Below are 15,821 nucleotides of genomic sequence, written 5' to 3' on the forward strand. Positions count from 1 at the left end.
ACTCCTAACCCTTCTAAAACATTCAAGGAAGAACAAAACCCTGTTCTGAGCTCCTTGGTGGAATTCACATTTAGCAAATAAACAACACAAATGGATCTCACCCAGCAAGTTATCAGCTTAAATTTATTTTCAGGGTTGTTTTTTTTTTTTTTAGTTTATTAACAATTACTGAAGTTCTACAATTCAGAAAGCATCTGGGTTATCTTCTGGATCCCTTTGAGAGCCGGAAGCTCAGTCTGCAGATCTGCGTGGTATTCAGGCTGTATCCGCTGTCTAATCAGACACCTGTCAGAAGACATAAAAAAGCAGATCAATGGCTGGAGAATCCGCAGTATGAGGAGGGCAGGTGTAAGGCACCTCCGTTCTTGCCCCTCTAGGTTTGTGGCTGAAAATGCATTGATGCTCTCCACCTGTGGCTTTCAGAGGATCAAGGCAAAGCTCAGCTTGAGGTTTCTAGGACGAGCTGCAATGGGCAAAAATGCAGCAAATGTTAGTTGCTTCTGAAGTCCTAGTGCTTCCACTGCCTTCAACGGCAGCTTACTGGGGACTGAGCAATACTATGCATGCAAACATGTGCATTTAAACCACAGCAGCTGCTGCTTCTAAGGAAAAGCAGCTTTATGGAGGACAGCCATATTGGTCGGCAGTTGAAGAGCTTGATTCAAGTCCACTAACATCTCAGAGACCAACAAGATTTGGGGGGTATGAATGTTTTGAGAGCCAAAGATCCCTGCACCAGGTACCAACTTACCTTCGTATCTGAGGAAGGGAGCTTTGACTCTTGAAAGGTTGGACCCTGAAAATCTTGTTGGCTTCTAAGGTGCTACTGGACTCAAATCTACCTCTTCGACTAGGGTATTGTTCTATACAGTCCACCCTCCAAAGCTACCATTTTCTTCAGGGGAACTGATCTCTGTCTGGACATCACTTATAATTCCAGGAGACCTTCAGGTTTCTCCAGGAACCCTAGGTGAAGCACACACCTTGCATGCACGAGCTTCCAGGTTCAATCCCAGTTAATGCTTCTAAGGGTACAGAGAAATGCCTTTCTCTGCTTGAGAAGCTGGGAAGCCACTGCCAGTTAGAATTTAAAGAACAAAACCAAACCCTAAATTAGATGAACTCATTGCCTGTTTCAATTTTCATATAAGTATTTCAATAGCCTGGAACCACAAGGCTTTATTCCATTTAAGCAAATTGTATGGGAATTAATCCTAAAAGAAATCAACCCTGACTGTTCCCTGGAAGGCCAGATAATGAAACTGAAGCTCAAATACTTTGGCCACTATATAAAATGCTTCAAGCCCCTCTGCTGAAATCCTCACTAAACTACCAACAAGCCTGGGCAATAGATCTAGATAGACAGATTACAGAGGATCAGTGGGATCGAATCTGGAAATCCCAGACTAAACTTTCCAACTCCATCTATGTTTTTGAAGCTAATATGAAAGTTCTCACCCGATGGTACCTTACCCCAGCCAGACTAACACACATGATTCCTCAAATGAAACCCTTGTGCTGGAAACAATGTGGAGAAAAAGCGACGTACTATCATTGCTAGTGGGAGTGCAAAAGTATTGAGAAATTTTGGTTACTAGTCATTAGAAAGGTTAAGGAGTTAACTGGTTATGAGGTTCCATGGGACCCAGCCTTAATTTTATTGAATTTATGGCCTGCAGATGGGTTCTCATTTACTAGTAGAAAGTTGGTGGGTACTCTACTCACGGCGGCAAAGATAGCGATTGCCAAGCATTGGAAAGATCCGAACCCTCCAAGTATACAACACTGGCTTCATAAAGTGTGGGATTTATTCCTGTTAGAGAATTTTAATACGTTTCACTCAGAAACCCAAACAGAATGTGAATTGATGAGCCTACTTCATGCTTGGTATCCTTTTTTGGACAAGATCAATATAGACAAATTTGACGGGGAAAATCTTAGTAATGCTAAATACAAATTGTTGCTATATAACTAAAAACTGTTATTTTGTAAGGTTAGAGAAATGTGGTTTCTTGCAATACCCTTGCTTTGTATTTGGACTTTCCTGTTGGATTTATTTTCTGTTTGTATAAAATTCTTAATAAAATTTATTGATAAAAAAAAAAATTCTTTGGCCACCAAATGAGAAGGGAGCACTCACTGGAGAAGACCCTGATGCTGGGAAAGATTGAAGGTCAAAGAAGACGGGGACGGCAAAGGATGAGATGGTTAGACAGTGTCATAGATGCAACAAACATGAGATTAAAGAAACTCCGAAGCACAATGGACGACAGGAGGGCCTGGCGTGATGTGGTCCATGGGGTTGCGAAGAGTCGGACTCGACTGTGCGACTGAACAACAACAATGGGAATTAAAGGCTTATAGAGGAGACACAGAGGTGTGATGAGGGAAGTCCCTGTGAGAGCCAGTGGTATTCCCCACTCTTTTTTTTAATTAATAGACTCTGGAAATTGCAGTTTTAGCCTTCTGTTATTTAAACCACATGATTCTCCCAAAGTTACGGGCAACCATCCATTATTTCCTCCTCACAGTCTGAATAGCTACAAACCTGTTCTTGACAGATTACCTAGGTGCAGCGTCGTCTTTCTAAGGCAGCGCCTTCACAGTGCCTGCCCCTTGATTTAGGTGCTGGATTATTACATTCCCGTGTCCGAGTGCGTTCTCCTTGCACACAAGGGGACCAGCTAGACCAGCAGCTCCAGCCTCCGTCAGTGAATGTCTGTGCTGTATGAAGATCAGATTGCAACTGTTTATTAGTTTCTACAGCAGGATTTTCACAGTGCTTGAATGGCAGCTGTAATAATGGTGAAATGAACCACTTCAGTCCTGTAAGCTCAAATGCCCATTCAACAGGTACTTTGCATACCTCGGAAGGCAGAGCTACAGCAGATCGGGGTCTGCACGGACTGGCTGCAAAGTGGGTGGAGAGGAGGGCGGCTGAATGAAAGCCAGTGTGGTACAGTGGTTGGACTGATAGGCTAGATCTGGGAGACCTAGGCTCAAATCCTCAGTATCTCATGGAGTGCTTGGTGCAGTTGAGCATCTCTCTCTTCCTAACCTACCTCACAATTGTTGTGCAGGTAATTTTTAGATGGGTAGAACTATGTATGCTTCCTAAGCCACTTAGAGGAAGGGCAGGATGAAAATGTAGTGCACAGATAATTTGAAGAGCTGGAGGCAACAGAAGGGTGCAGAATACTTCCCTCCATCCGCTGTTTTCCTACTTTATTCCTAAACTGCTTTCCCCCCAACCACACAGAAAATACACATCAAGAAATCCGTCTCTCTTGCTTCGAACTCTGCTGCTTTCCATCTGTGCCATTTGGCCCAGACCCAAGTGTCCAGTCTCTGACCTCTGCCGAATTTGTAGTTTCGCTCTCAGGCTCTTAGAAAATTCAGATTCAATAATCTGACTGTACGTAATTATTTGCCTCTGACAAAGGGAGATTGGGCTCTTGAAAGCTTATACTCTGGAAATTTTCTTGGCCTCTTAAGGTGCTTTTGGATTCAAATCTAGCTCTTATACATAATTATGTCACCTTGGAAATATGTGTGTGTGTGTGTGTGGGAAATGGACTCGAGCACTGTTTTCATACTAATCGCTGTAGAACAGCAGTGCCAGCATGGTACATCTTCCATATCTATGCAGTGGATGGGGGAGTGGCTTTGTTCTGGTGGTCAGGTGACTATGCTGGTGGTGGAGGGAGCTAATGCTGTATTTCCTGCTAAGCTAAGGGTAACCAGTAACAAGGTAAGAAGGATTTGAAGACAAGAGTCTCCATGAAAATTAAAACTCCAACATTGTTTGGATGCCTCCGAGCTGTTTCACCACGTAGACCTGCTGCCTGCCAGTCTAACTTCCACAAAACAGCAATTGGTAAAAACTGTTCCAAGACTGCACCATTCCAGACTTCAGACAGGGGTGAAGATCACTAAAAAAATATAACAATATACAGCACAAATAAAGCTTTGCTTGAACTCTTCTTTGTGACAACTGGTTTCCTGTGCACAGGAAGCTTTATGAAAAAATATGTTGGAACAGTCAATCATACATTTCCCCCACCTGAAATCAGAAGTCTAGGAACAGGCTTAATGGTACTTTGAATGAACTTGGCTAGAAAAGTCAACACAGACGTAGACAAACCAATGGTTTCACTCCACAGAAAGCAGCCTCCTATATTCTTTATATCCCAAAGAATCCTTACTTAAGTTCTAAATTCTTGAACTGCTGCTGACCTGTTATTTGCTCATATTTGGGTATCTGGCAGGCCATTCCTTTAAAATAGGGTGAACACGCACAAATGCACTCTCCGTTCACCAGTATCACAGTCCCTCCGTTTGGGCAGGGCTGGCATTTGCACACATTGTATTCAGCAACATAGTCCTCCACGGCTTGCTCCAGATTTTGTTTCTTTGTATGGGCATTGGGCATCTTCACAGGTACGAGAGTATAGATTGGATGTGGCTGTAAAGAAACAAAACACTTAACTTATTTCTGCAATAATTTGTTACGGTTGTTCAATTCTTCATGTAAGTGTGGCCAAAACTGTCTCGACATCCTAATATAAAGAAGTTACCCAGTGCACCTTTCCCTTATACTTAACTTCCACAGATAAATATTCTGATTAATAGAATACTACTGCCATTTATATAATGCTTTCAGTGTTCAATGTACTTCACATGCATTATTTTAGTATCCTTGTAACAGTCCTGTGGGTCAGTGGTACAGCATCTGCTTTGTATGGTGCAAAGTCCCAGGTTCAATCCCCAGAATCTCCAGCATCAGGAAGTAACTGACATGACAGAACTACACCTGAGACCCTGTCAGAGTGGACAGTAGATTTTTGCTAGACCCTGTGCTGCTCCCTTCTGTTCACTTCACTAGGGAAGACCTTCCGTTTTTTAAAAGAACCCTTTTTGTCTTTTATGGCTTCCTTCACTTGGGTGGCTAACCATGCAGGCAACCTTTTAGACTTGTCGGCACCCTTCCTATACTGGGGAATGCATTCTGTCTGGGCTTCAATTAGTGTGGTTTTAAACAGCTTCAAAACATCTTCTAGGAATTAGACTCTCTTGTGTTTCCTTTTTATCTTCTTTCATAAGAGACGCCAATGTTGGATCAGGCCAAAGGCCCATCCAGCCCAACACTCGGTCACACAGTGGCCAAGAATACCAGGTGCCATCAGGAGGTCCACCAGTGGGGCCAGGACATTAGAAGCCCTCCCACTGTTGACCCCCTCCCAAGCACCAAGAAGACAGAGCATCACTTGCCCCAGAGTCCCTATCTATACCTTGTGGCTAATAGCCACTGATGGACCTCTGCTCCATATGCTTATCTAATTCCCTTTTGAAGCTGTCCATGCTTGTAGCCACTACCACTTCCTGTGGCAGTGAATTCCATGTGTGAATCACTCTTTGGTAAAGAAGTACTTCCTTTTATGTGTTCTAACCCGACTGCTCAGCAATTTCATTGAGTGCCCACGAGTTCTTGTATTGTGAGAAAGGGAGAAAAGTACCTCTTTCTCTACCTGCTCTATCCCATGCATAATCTTATAAACCTTTTTAATCAGTCTCCTCATTTTTGTAAAGTTCTCTCTTTTGAAATCAAATGTTAGTTTTGGACTTAAGGAGTAACTTTCCACTGACACAAATTCTGAACTTAACAGTGTTGTGGTCACTGCTCCCAGTGGGTGCAACAATGGTCGAATCTGCATTTGTCTTTCCCACTGGTGTCCCAGCTTTCTGACTCCATCTTCAAAAAAGCTGTCTACATTTGGTTTTGTTTTCACACCTCAACAGTGCTAGCATACTTTTGCACATCCACATATGTTTATCACCTTCTCGTGGTGGCTCCACTGTCATTGCGCCTCCCCACTGCTTTAAAAGAATCTTCTCCAAACAACGTTCAAACAAGCATAGAGAAAGGCGGCGTCACAGCAGCATTAAACTTATTTAAAAATGCAAATGCAGATTCGACCAACATCTACATCTTGCACCAAGTGTTGAACCCTGCTCAGAACTTAGTCCAAGATCACTACCCCTCTGGTTGTCTTTGTGACCAACTGTTCTAGTGCACAGTCATTTATGATGTCTGGGAATCTCATTTTTACAGCATGACTTGAGTACATGTTCACCCACTCAATGCTAAGGTAGATAAGTCACCCAGTATCACAACATTATCTGCTTTAGTCACCTCCCTTATTTCCTTCTTCATCTTGAGATCAGCCTCAACATTTTGTCCAGGTGGGTGATAGTACACCCCCTCTTTTAAGTAACCCTTAGGTCCCAACCAATGTTCCCTCTAAGCTGTGGAGTCCTGTGAGCAGAAATTCTACTTTGTGAGCTGCTGGCATTAAAGTTGTGAGCAGGTAGTTTGGCTGCTGCATAAAATTAGTTTGCTCTGGAGCCATCTTTCCTGAGCTAAAACAAAAATGTGTGAGCTGGAGGCTAAAAAACTGTGAGCTAGCTCACACTAACTCAGCTTAGAGGGAACACTGGTCCCAACATCTTTACCCATGGTGCTTCTGTTGTGAAGTTCATCTCCCCAGTATTTTCTAACTTTCTTTGGTATAGCATAGCATAGCATAGCATAGCATAGCATAGCATAGCATACTATAGCGTAGCATAGCATACTATAGCGTAGCATAGCATACTATAGCGTAGCATAGCGTAGCGTAGCATAGCGTAGCGTAGCATAGCATAGCATAGCATACCATACCATACCATAGCATACCATAGCATAGCATAGCATAGCAATACCATACCATACCATAGCAATACCATACCATACCATACCATACACCTCCCCTAACCATCCCTCCCTGTCCGCTTAAAGGGCTTATACTCAGGTCTCACCCTATCCCATTGATTTCCTCCATTTCACTATGTTTCTTAGATACTCACTGTATCCAAATTGTCATTTAGCACCAAGCACTCCGGTTCTCCCAACTTGACTTGGAGGCTTCTAGTATTGGTACATGGACACTTAGAACATGTTTCACTCTCCAGCAACCCTTGCTACTTTTGTCTCGTTTGAACTAGTCCCCAGTGGAAAGTCAACAGAAGCTTGGGAGACTCTGGTCTGGGACAACTCAGCCCCAAGGGACAATAGTGTAGATGCTCAGGTCACCCGCAGGGCTCTTTTTGTAGCAGGAACTCCTCTGCATATTAGGCGACACACCCCTCATGTAGCCAGTCTTCCGAGAGCTTACAGCAGTCCATGCGAAAAGAGCTCTGTAAGCTCTTGGAGGATTGGCTACATTAGGGGGGGTGTCGCTTAATATGCAAAGGAGTCCCTGCTACAAAAAGAGCCCGGAAGTGAGAGTAGGATGACAAAGGACAGCCACTTTTGGTTGACAGTAGTCTGGATTATGTTGTGATTTCATGGGAAGATGCCATTGCTTGGAAGCAGGACACCTCTAAGAATGTGCAATCACTGTATAGCTTGGAGGAACAGATGGTTTTTGCAGAAGGTTCCATCCTTCGACTTGTCTCTTGGTTTCAACCGGAGACCAGAATAATTTATATCAAGAGTTTACTATACAGCCTGCATATTCCATGGCAATTCAGAGGCCCCAGACTCAGTTCAAGTATTGGAGTCTCTGACAACCTCTGAAATCAAAACACTCCCTGCAGGGAAAACATCTGGGTCCTTCACAAGCAAATTGCACTTATACATTTAAATTTATCACTCGGAAAGGCCCTAAAGATTGAAAAATCACACTGAAGTATGTCTGTTTTGGAGAGAGAGGGGGAAAGAACACTTGCATAGCTTACTGGATGTCTTATAATGTCTGACTGGATTGTGTTTATATTTTGTAATCTGCCACAAGACTCAGTGAGAAAGGCAGGCTATGTGTGTTGTCTGTGTTAAGTGCCATCAAATCATATCTGATTTATGTTGACTCTATGCATTGATGACCTCCAAAGCATCTTATTGTTAACAGCCTTGTCCAGGTCTTGCAAAATGAGGGCTGTAGCTTCCTTCATTGAATCAATCTCTCATCTGTTCCTGTTGCCTTCAGCTTTTCCTAGTATGATTGTCTTTTCCTGTGACTCTTGTCTTCTCATAATGAAACCAAAGTACAACAGCTTCAGAAGTCATTTTAGCTTCTAGGGAGAGGTCAGACTTGATTTGATCTAGAACCCACTTATTTGTCTTTTTGGTGGTCCATGGTATCCATAAAAATCTCCTCCAACACCACATTTCAAATGAATAAACTTTCTTCCAGTCAGCTTTCTTCATTGTCCAGCTTTCACATGCATACATAGTAGTGGGAAATACTATGGTATGAATTATCTAGGGATGGGCATGAACCAGAAAAATGTGGTTCATTTCAGTTTGTGATTCATGGCACGCCTGGTTCATGAGCCACAAACAGTCATGTACTTTCAAGAGCTAAACAAACAGGTTCAGTTTGTGACATTTGTGATGTGGTAGAATGGCCTGCCAGCAATCTAGAGACACCAGACTCACAGGGGATCTCCAGCTGACTGTCCTCTATCTGCCCCCCCAAGTCTGGTGAGGATTGAATGTACATGGTTCAAGTTTGCAATGGAGGAAAAAAACAGCAAAAAAGCACGGGTGATAGAAGCCAAGCAGAACAGAATCAACATCCCAGAGAATCTCTGCAGTAGAAACTGAAGGTGAGGGGCACTTTTACAAGCCCAGCAGAACCAGTGCAGTGTGCCCAGCAGAACCAGTGCCCCAGTGGCAGTGCAAACCCAATCAGGATTAAAGTCAAACCAGAGAATCTCTACAGAAGAAACTGAAGGTGGGGATATTTTTGCAAGCCCAGTAGAAAGTGCTCAGCAGAACTCAGTGCCATTGTGGCAATGCTAGCTCAATGGGACTGATGTCAAGCACAGAGCCACAATCCAAGCCGGGGGGGGGGGTTGCAAGCCCGGCAAACCAGTGCAATTTACTTGTGCCCAGCAGAACCCAGTGCCAATGTGGCAATGCCAGCTCAATCATAATCCAAGCTGGGGGGAGTCCAGCAGAACCAGTACAATATACAGAGTGCCCAGCAGTACCAGTGCAATCACAGAGTGGCCAGCAGAACCCAGTGCCAATGTGGCAATGCCAGCTCAATCACAATTCAAGCTGGGGGGGCATTTGCAAGCCCAGCAGAACCAGTACAATATACAGAGTGCCCAGCATAACCCAGTGCCACTGTTATCACAAGCTTAAAAGGACTGATCTCAAAGAACAGAATCACAAATCCAAGTAAGGGGTTGGGATTTTGCAAGCTCTGTGCAAGAAAATAGGAAACTGAACACAAGGGAAGGTGAAACTGACTTGACTAGTTTGAAACTGGCATGTGTTTCCAAGGCTGGAGAATTCCACCCCCTGTCGCTTTGAAGTTTGGTAAATATTTTGTTTGAGTGGATACAGTCTGTCTAGAAATGTATCCATTCACAAACCAGCACAAACCTCCACAAACTGCTTGAACGTTTGTGGAAAGTTTGTGCCAGTTGACCTGCCACAGACTTCAGTTTGCAAATCATGAATTGCCCAAATTCATCACAAATTGAGTTTGAGCAGGTTCGTGCCCATCCCTAATCTTGATCTTAGTTGCCTGTGACACATCCTTATATGTGAAGTAAACAAACCAACAATTCTACAACTCTCTGTCCATCTCCAACCTATTCATAGGAACATAAGTTCAAGAAGAAAATCCTCTTACTATATAGTCTATGAGGGCTGGAGCTTTGGTGAGGGTAGCAGCCCACCGTATGAAGTCCTTTGCATTGACAAGCTTGGCACCTCTTGATAACTTTTCCTCCAGCTCTGCTAAGATAACACTCATCCCTCCTTGAACTCGAGCGATCACACTGTGGATAATGGCTCGTCCAGTTGAGTTGTTCACTGTAGAGGACAGAAACAGGAATTAGAAAAGCACTGGCTCACTACAGCCTGATTTCCTCAAACCAACAGGCCAGTGGGGGGAGGGGGAGGTGACTGATAAACTGCAGAGTCACTTGATTTTGCTATTTCACCTGCACTTGGGATAAAGGCTTATTTTATGAGCATGGCACAATTCACCCAATTTGTTCATCAATTAAAACATTTTTATCTTGCCTCTTTGGCAAATAGCCCCTCCACTCCCCCCCCCCAAAGCTGCTCACAAAGTATAATACATTTTGGAAGTGATATCCCATGTTAGTCTGCTGTAGCCAAAATAACAAACAGTCCTGAGGCACCTTGATGATGAACAAATTCATATTGTGGACAATATTCAGCATTCCACAGCCAATAAAAACATAGTATGGAACGTTAAAAAACCCCAGACAGATATAAGATCCATAAAAAATAAGTCTTGGCAAAGCAACAGGGTTTATGACATTAAAAAGAACCATCAGCATCCTCCAAAAAAGGGCCTTGGAGGAGGCAACAGAGCATGGGTGTCATGAGACAGCATCCACCATGTGCTCCTCTAATCAGAAACAGAACAACATCCATAGGTTTGACAGCTTTGGGTTACAGATTTTTTTTGGGGGGGGGGCTTGAGGTGGATGGGGTTTGAGGAGGGGAGGGACTTCAATGGGATATAGTGCCACAGAGTCCACCTTCCAAGGCAGCCATTTTCTCCAGCTGAACTGACCTCCGTCAACTGGATATCAGTTGTGATCCCAAGAGATCTCTAGCCACCACCTGGATGTTGGCAACTCTATCATCCCAGAGACCCTGTTTGGTGTAGTGGTTAAGTGCGCGGACTCTAATCTGGGAGAACCGGGTTTGATTCCTCACTCCTCCACTTGCACCTGGCTGCATGACCTTGGGCATAACTCAGGCACAGCTGTTCTTGAAAAAAGAGTAGTTTCTGTCAGAGCTCTCTCAGCCCCACCTACCTCACAGGGTGTCTGTTGTGGGGAGGGGAAGGGAAAGGAGTTTGTAAGCTGCTCTGAGACACCTTTGGGTAGTGAAGGGTGGGGCATAAATCCAATCTCTTTTTCTTTTTCTTCTTCTTCTTCTTCTGTAGGGACAGTCTCCCAATTTCTGAAGGAGCTGGCTCTCCAAGCATCTCTGGTGAACACTGACTTCTATGTGATGTTGATCTTGAGCTAGGGGTACATTCAAGCAACTTGGGCACCAAAGCTAGCAGAGTTAAAGTCCAAAACAAAGCCCATGCAATTACTATCACTTATCAACATATGATTATTATGTATCCTGTGGTAGGACGAGCCCACCGCCTGAATCAAGATGACCCTGAAGTTGCTAGGGCAGGTGGAGACCCTCTTGGCAGAGTTCCAAACCAGTGGGGTGCAGAGACAGAAGGAGGGAGCCCCTGTAGCTAGAGAACGGCCATGCACTGGGTGTCTGGGATGTTGGTGGCTAGTTGGGGCAGTTCCCCTATCACCTAAGGGGCCGGACTTTGGTAAGGAGAGAGGGTGTGAGGATAAAACATATGCCCAGGCAGGGCCAAAAAGAAGATGATGATGATACTGGATTTATACCCCGCCCTTCACTACCCGAAGGAGTTTCAGAGCAGTTTACAATCTCCTTTCCCTTCCCCACAACAGACACCCTGTGAGGTAGGTAGGGCTGAGAGAGCTCTTTCGAGAACTGCTCCTGAGAGAACAGCTCTGAAAAAAACTTGTCACTGACCCAAGGTCACACCAGCAGCTGCATGTGGAGGAGTGGGGAATCAAACTCCATTCTCCCACATTAAAGTCAGTGTTCTAAACCACTACGCCAAGGGGCCGCTTGCCAGATAGCTGAGTTCTCATATGCTAAATAATGCACTTTCAGTCCACTTTGATGCACACTGCAACTGGATTTTACTGTGTGAAATGGCAAGATCCCCTTGCAAACGCTTGCTAAAATGCATTTAAAGTGGACTGAAAGTACCATATTCAGCATGTGTGAAAGTGCTCCTTTAAGTTGCCTACTGCCTGCATCTGTGCCCAGCTGTTTCTGCTGCCTCTGCAATGAGTGGCGATGGACCAATGGCCCCCACCCTCCTTGCTATGGCACGCTATGCTGGCCACCCTCGCACTGGTGTCACCTCCAGTCCCATATTCTAAATTTTTAAATTGTAAAATTGCATCTTGGTTTCATTGGCTACTTTGGTCTGCCTCTGAAATGGCAAGCTATAAAGGAAACTAAAATATCTATGCTCTTTGAAAATACACACCTTTTAAAAAAATCTCCTTTGTACAGTTTTTATGTTCGAACAAAAGAGAACTTTGCATTGCAAAACGGACCATGTCATCATATCCCAGGCAGGCCTTTACATTCTCTACTGTGACTCCTGTAAACAAAGGTAGAACAGACAAGATCAGAGAAGTGGGAATGTGGAATACCAAATTTCCTGAACCATGAAGCACCAAAAGAGTTTTCATTGAAATTGCATCCCTCCTGTTCCTAAGATGCTTCGCAAAGATATACGGAGTCTATCTGCTTTTATCCCTGCGTGATTCGGAACAGGAAAAGTTAAACAAGGCAAATATTACTACAATGAAAATTCTAGCTTCACATCAAAAGTAGAAACTCTAGCTACTGAATTTGTTGGTCAATCAATAGGGCTAAAAGTTGCACCCCCAAACCTCCCAAAAACCCCAACCCCAAAAAACAAGCATTTATTGAGTTAGCAAATGTCCTGGGCTAGCCCAATATCATCAGATCTTGGTGACCCTGTTTAGTACTTGGATGGGAAGCTTAGGGTTGCTACGCAGAGACAACCCACCTCTCAGTGTCTCTTGCCTTGAAAATCCTACAGGGTTGCCAGAAGTTGACTGTGACTTGACAGCACTCTCCACCAGTAGATATAATATTTTACATTTGGACTAGGGGAACTGGGTTTAACTTCCCGCTCAAGCCGTGGACCTCACCGGCTAGCCTTCATCCAGTTTTTACTCCACAAACTTATGGGAACTGCATAGGAATCACATCTCCATGAATCTGTCCAGCCCAGGGGGCTCTTTGGATATAACACATCTGCAGAATTTGCTGCCTGGAGCCAGGAATACTTTGATAAATACAGATTTGATCAGCCCATCAGGTAGGGTAATTCTTATACAGAGAGGGAGAGTTGCACCCAGCTGCAGGGGCTTTTCTCTCAGCCTAAACCTGGGTACACGTGCTGGGAACTAAATTCCTTGGGGAAATGGCAGATTATAAATCCAATCGGAGAGTTGGAAGGAACCTCCAGGGCCATCTAGTCCAACCCCCTGCACAAGGCAGGACATTCACAAATACCTCCATCTCCACACCCCCAGGGACCCCTGTTCCATGCCCAGAAGATGCCACAAAACCCTCCAGGATCTCCAACCAAACTGGCCTGGAGAAAAATTGCTTCCTGACCCCAAAGTGGCGATCAGCATTTCCCTGGGCATGTAAGAGAGGGCCACAAGAACTGAGCACTGATGCAACCCTTCCTGCCCTCCCTTTTGTGATCTGCCTAAATTCACATAATCCACATTGCTGTCAGATGGGCATCTAGTCTCTGTTTGAAAACCTCCAAAGGAGAGTCCACCACCTCCCGAGGAAGCCTGTTCCACTGAGGATCCGCTCTGTCAGGAACTTCTTCCTAATGTTTAGCTGAAAACTCTTCTGATTTAATTTCAACCCACTGGTTCTGGTCCGACCTTCTGGGGCAACCAAAAAACAACTCCACACCATCCTCTATATGACAGCCCTTCAGGTAATTGAAGATGGTTATCATATCACCTCTCAGTTGTCTCCTCTCCAGGCTAAATCAAATGAATCGATATGCAAAACGTATAGCCATTTTCCCAGTGAGGCCATCAAAGGAACATGAGGTTGTGGTCAAAGGCAACAGAAGCTTCCAGAGGGACACAGTGTTCGGTTAATAACTTTGGCTGCACTGCGGCAGAACCCGATTAGTAGGGAAAAGAGGGCCCTTGAATTCGGAGCCCATACCTTCCTCTCTCATATTCCGCTTGTCCAGGACATACAGTAGTTCATATATTCCCCCGACCTTTCCCTTTTCTGTATAGTGAGTTCCGTATGTTTCCAGAAATCTAAAATATTCTCCCATGTCGTAGTTGCTGGGCAGATTTTTTAAATCCTCAAGGAACGTGTCAGTCAGCCGAACGTCACGGTTTCGCATTATGTACGTTCCCACTTCTATGGTTCCTTTCAGGTATAGAAAGGTTTGCTCCTGTAATGTCGAATGAAGGGATTATTCTTACATCCTTCTTCTAACAAGAAAAGGAAGGGCTGGAGACTCTGCCAACATTCACACAAGAGTGTTTCAGCTATCTCTCAGCTATGCTCCTGCAGAGTGCAGGGGGTTGGACTAGATGACCTGTAAGGTCCCTTCCAACTCTAACATTCTATGATTCTATGACTATAATATTCATGTTGTCTATATTATAGATGGGCGGGAAGGTGGCATGGTATATAGCCTGATCTCATCAGATCTCGGAAGCTAAGCAGGGTTGGTACTTGGATGGGAGACCACCGAGGGAGACTGCAGAGGAAGGCAATGGCAAATCACCTTTGCTTCTCACTTGCTTTAAAAGCCTCCTGCTGGGGTCACCATAAGCCAGTACAGTAGTGACTTGACAGCACTTGGGTGTGTGTAAAGTGCCATCAATTTCCAGCTAACTTATGGCAACCCCCTAGGGTTTTCAAGGCAAGAGATGTTCAGAAGTGGTTTTTGCTATTGCCTTCCTCAGCATAGCAACCCTGGACTTCCTTGGTGGCCTCCCATCCAAATACTAACCAAGGCTGACCATGTTAGCTCCTGAGATCTGATGAGATTGGGCTAGCCTGGGCCACCCAGGTCGGGAAACTTACATATGCATATTATAGACATCAGCTACTTTAACTGTCAACCACCAGGCCCAGATGGCATACATCCGAGAGTTCTGAAAGAACTCAAATGTGAACTTGTGGATCTCCTGACAAAAATATGTAATCTTTCCTTAAAATCTGCCTCCATTCCTGAGGACTGGAAGGTAGCTAATGTCAATCCCATCTTTAAAAAGGGTTCCAGAGGAGATCTGGGAAATTACAGGCCAGTCAGTCTGACGTCGATACCGGGTAAATTGGTGGAAACCATTATTAAGGAAAGAATTAGTAGGCACATAGATGAACAAAACCCATTGAGGCAGACTCAGCACGGTTTCTGTAAGGGAAGATCTTGTCTCACTAACCTGTTAATGTTCTTTGAGGGGGTGAACAAACATGTGGACAAGGGGGACCCAATAGATATTGTTTACTTTGACTTCCAGAAAGCTTTTGATAAAGTTCCTTATCAAAGGCTCCTAAGTAAGCTCAAAAATCAAAAACTGGCTAATTAATAGAGAGTGAGTATAAATGGGCAATTTTCTCAGTGGAAGGTGGTAAGCAGTGGGGTACCGCAGGGGTACCGCAGGGATCAGTACTTGGTCCACTGCTTTTAAACTTGTTCATTAATGATTTGGAGTTGGGAGTAAGCAGTGAAGTGGCTCAATTTGTGGATGATACGAAGTTGTTCAGGGTGGATTGTGAGGCACTCCAAAGGGATCTGTCAGGGATGGGCGAGTGGGCGTCAACATGGCAAATGGGGTTCAATGTGGCCAAGTGCAAGGTGATGCACATTGGAGCCAAAAATCCTAAATATAAATACACATTGATGGGGTCTGAACTGGCAAAGACTGATTAAGAGAGAGATCTTGCAGTTGTAGTAGACATCTCACTGAAAATGTTAAGACAGTGTGTGACTGCAATAAAGAAGGCCAATGCTATGCTGGGGATTATTAGGAAGGGTATTGAAAACAGATCAGCCAATATCATAATGCCCCTATATAAATCAATGGTGAGACCTCATTTGGAATACTGTGTGCAGTTCTGGGCACCACACCTTAAA

The 15,821-nt window shown here is 44.3% G+C and overlaps 1 protein-coding gene across 1 annotated transcript in view; it reads right to left on the reverse strand.

Moving 5' to 3' along the window:
- Positions 1-237: 237 nt before the first annotated feature.
- The window catches only part of C9 (complement component 9), a 31,716-nt gene continuing 16,132 nt past the window's right edge, over positions 238-15,821 (reverse strand). Inside the window, exons 7-12 of the mRNA XM_015420156.1 lie at positions 13,886-14,126; positions 12,189-12,254; positions 9,687-9,868; positions 4,237-4,465; positions 2,567-2,724; positions 238-285 (exon numbers count right to left, since the gene is read on the reverse strand). Coding sequence (XP_015275642.1) covers positions 2,567-2,724; positions 4,237-4,465; positions 9,687-9,868; positions 12,189-12,254; positions 13,886-14,126 — 876 coding nt within the window. The 3' untranslated portion in view covers positions 238-285. The remainder of the gene's footprint in view (positions 286-2,566; positions 2,725-4,236; positions 4,466-9,686; positions 9,869-12,188; positions 12,255-13,885; positions 14,127-15,821) is intronic.

The sequence above is a fragment of the Gekko japonicus genome, unplaced genomic scaffold (assembly GCF_001447785.1).
Source record: "Gekko japonicus isolate JY-2015 unplaced genomic scaffold, Gekko_japonicus_V1.1 scaffold86, whole genome shotgun sequence".
In the NCBI taxonomy this organism is placed as follows: Eukaryota; Metazoa; Chordata; class Lepidosauria; order Squamata; family Gekkonidae; genus Gekko; species Gekko japonicus.